Source organism: Hyposmocoma kahamanoa, unplaced genomic scaffold, assembly GCF_003589595.1.
Source record: "Hyposmocoma kahamanoa isolate Upper Pololo Valley unplaced genomic scaffold, ASM358959v1 187, whole genome shotgun sequence".
Lineage (NCBI taxonomy): Eukaryota > Metazoa > Arthropoda > Insecta > Lepidoptera > Cosmopterigidae > Hyposmocoma > Hyposmocoma kahamanoa.
In genome coordinates this window covers 998941-1002118 of record NW_020653716.1, presented here as the reverse complement: position 1 = coordinate 1002118, position 3178 = coordinate 998941, and the positions used below count along the sequence as shown (strand labels likewise).

Genomic DNA, 3178 nt, shown 5'->3' with positions numbered 1-3178 from the left:
ACCCACACACATGACTCAGCTACTTTTTTTTTTCGTTAAAATGCGGAAAATTAATTGAAAACAACGTAATTACGTCAATTAAAATTGTAATAGATTTCATTATTACATATTTTTCTTTTTTTGGCAGAATTCTCCAAATGTTAATAATACTAAGTACTTTAACATTATACCTGTTACGATATGACGATTCCGAACATCAAAAAAGAAATAGATGGCATTATACAGTTCATATAGCGTTATTTCTTTCCTATTTTTAGTAAGGAATAGACAATATTGGGAAATCATTCGTTCTTTCACTCGTAACAATAATTCACAAATTAATAAGCGATAGTACGTATCAATAATACATTACTTGGTTAATGGGTTTGTCGTGGTACGAATATGAGTAATATGCTTACTATAAGAGTATTGTATTATCAGTGCTATAAGCTTACATTGAAATAAGATTGTTTATAATTATAATTTTTCATTATAAATATTACCGTTCTAACACGCAAGCAAATATCGATAATATGTCTATGCCAATTTAAACCCTCATCAATATCATACTCAGATATTTAATACAATCAGTTCTGGAAATACTGACACATTGACAATCGCGCGAATCCTTTACACATGCGCGCGATTTTGAGCAGTGATACAAACGCGATGCAAACGCACGACTACATCGATACAAACGGGCGATTGCATCGCTACACTTGGGATTTAAAGGCGAATGCATCGACGCAGTCACGCGTTTGTATCGATGCAATCGCGCGTTTGTATCGATGCAGTCGCGCGTTAGCATCGATGCAATCGCCTATAAATTGCAAGTGCTAAAAGTGGCCATGTGTAACCACTCTAAAATGTCATCCAGCCTACCGAATGCAAATAAAAAAGTTTATATTAAATAAAATAATGATCGTTAGGTTAAAAAAAATTATATGATACATTACACATCCATTGAAATAGGTAAATCATTTAAAACAGTTTCAAAGAACGCGGGGCAAGAAATGCGTTGCTACTACTATCGCCAGGAGCGAAACAACGTGGCGTAATTTCCGCATCTCTGGGTAATCATTCTCAAGGATTAAGCTTTCATGCCAACCAGCTGAACGTCCCGACAACCGTTGTAATGCCGAATGTAGCACCAATCATGAAGATAGAGAAATGTCGCTCGTATGGCGCCAACGTAATCATTTACGGTGATGACATGAAAGAAGCCAAGTACCACGCTATGATTTTGGCAAAGGAGAAGAACCTTACTTACATTAATGGGTGAGTTTTAATCCAAACTAATATTATAAATGTGAAAGTCATACGAAAGTATAACTCTGTCTGTTACATTTTCACGCCTGGACCGCTGAACCAATGCCAGAAGAATTTTGGTATAGAGATAGATGGGACTCAGGAGAAGGATGTAGGCTTCTTTTTCTCACAATAATAAATCTTAAAGGGGGCAAAATAGGGGACTAAACTTTGTATGGAGTACCAAACATTTCTCAAGTGAAGAGTATAGTAGGCTACTCGAAGTATTTATTCTAAGCAGACAAAGTCACGGGCACCAGCTAGTGTAGCTATAAATACGTAAATTTTATAAAGCGTTGTTATAGGTATGTTTTTTAACCTGGTCTCTAACTCGGGAATTTCCTGTACACCATAAGTACCAGAGTATCTAATGGACTTTGGACACTCTGGGACACTTCCGAGAACAGCCAGACGAAAACCAGTTAGCAAAGTTCATCTCCAAAATTGTTCGTATCGGGAATCGAACCAGTATCCACAGCGCAAATCCTTGGGTCAAAGAAGTCGTCGAAAAGCTCGTTTTGGAAATGAGTAATTATTAACTATTAAATATTAAGATACTTTAAAGCAATGCTTCCCAAGGTGTTAAATACTTATGTATACTCCCCAGAGTTCCATTTCAAGCTACATGGGGCCCACGTTAGCGAAAAAAATAAGTGGTCCAAGAGATGCGAACAAAAATTTTGGCGTACCGTAAATGGAGTAATCCACATTACACGTATATGGAGATAATAAATAGTATAGTAAACTAGGTAATATGTACATAGGTATATTCATATTACTGTCTTATAATAGACATATAATTGTAAAGCCCAAAGTTCGTTGCAGATTTTATCATTATCATTGATCCTATGGATAAAGTGTAATAAACCAGAGTGTTTATTTTTTTGCATTTTTAGTTTGTTCGATTCCCAACTTTACTAAAAGTCTGTGAATGCAGTTATTGATATTATTAAAAAAAAAATGTTTCCTTTAAGTAAAATTAGTTAATGCTTACCTTACATGTCCCATTAATTTTTTCCATCCCGTACTATTTCAAAAAGTAGTGCTGTTTTGTTATAGAAATCGATAGGGCGATACCAACTATAGATAGGTTTACACAAAAAATCCTATTAACCATTAAAAGTTACGCAAGCTATACGCAGTGGTGTTGTAATTGTAGACCACAATTTATTGGTGGTTATTGTAAGATAATAGGCAGAGTATATTTTACCTGAATTTTAAGTAGAGCGAATAAACTCACTTTGGTATCTAGGAAAGATAAAAAAATAATAATAATTTAAAAAATACAAAAAAGCGAAGGAATTGATACGTAGTCTATGATACAAAAAAGTTTGGGAAACACTGCTGTTGTATATACATAAATAGTTATTACGATGTCAAATATTCGGCCGTTTCATATTGAACAATATAATGCTTTTATGACTGAATGTCATTGACTTACTAAGTCAATGCTGAATGTCTATGTTTCCAATGGTGGTATAAATTTTATTTACCGCAAAATCGTTATTCCCACAGCTACGACCATCCACATATAATGGCTGGACAAGGTACAATGGGGTTAGAGATTTTGGAACAAGTTCCTGATGTGGATGCTATCTTGGTACCGGTCGGAGGCGGGGGGCTGCTGGCTGGAGTGGCTACCGCGGTGAAACATCTCAAACCACATGTCCTTATTTATGTAAGTCTGCAAATCATTATGACATCTTTGAATTGACATGTTTTATTTTATTGCATGACCTGGAATAAAATCCTTCACTCGAAAAGATTATAACCACAGACCAGTGATTACAACTATTTTTATAACAACAAATCGATGACAGTTCAACGTACAATAAGGGGTGAATATCAACAAATGCATTTTATAGTAAATTTTGGTGGCGCAATTTTTTTT

The 3178-nt window shown here is 35.0% G+C and overlaps 1 protein-coding gene across 4 annotated transcripts in view; it reads left to right on the top strand.

Annotated features, from left to right (window-relative positions):
* Positions 1-3178, top strand: part of LOC113226296 (L-threonine ammonia-lyase-like) — a 28232-nt gene that overhangs the window by 2262 nt on the left and 22792 nt on the right. For all 4 annotated transcript variants that reach the window (XM_026458869.1, XM_026458870.1, XM_026458871.1 and 1 more), the window contains 2 exons: positions 970-1257; positions 2803-2965. In XM_026458869.1, the coding sequence (XP_026314654.1) occupies positions 970-1257; positions 2803-2965 (451 nt within the window). The remainder of the gene's footprint in view (positions 1-969; positions 1258-2802; positions 2966-3178) is intronic.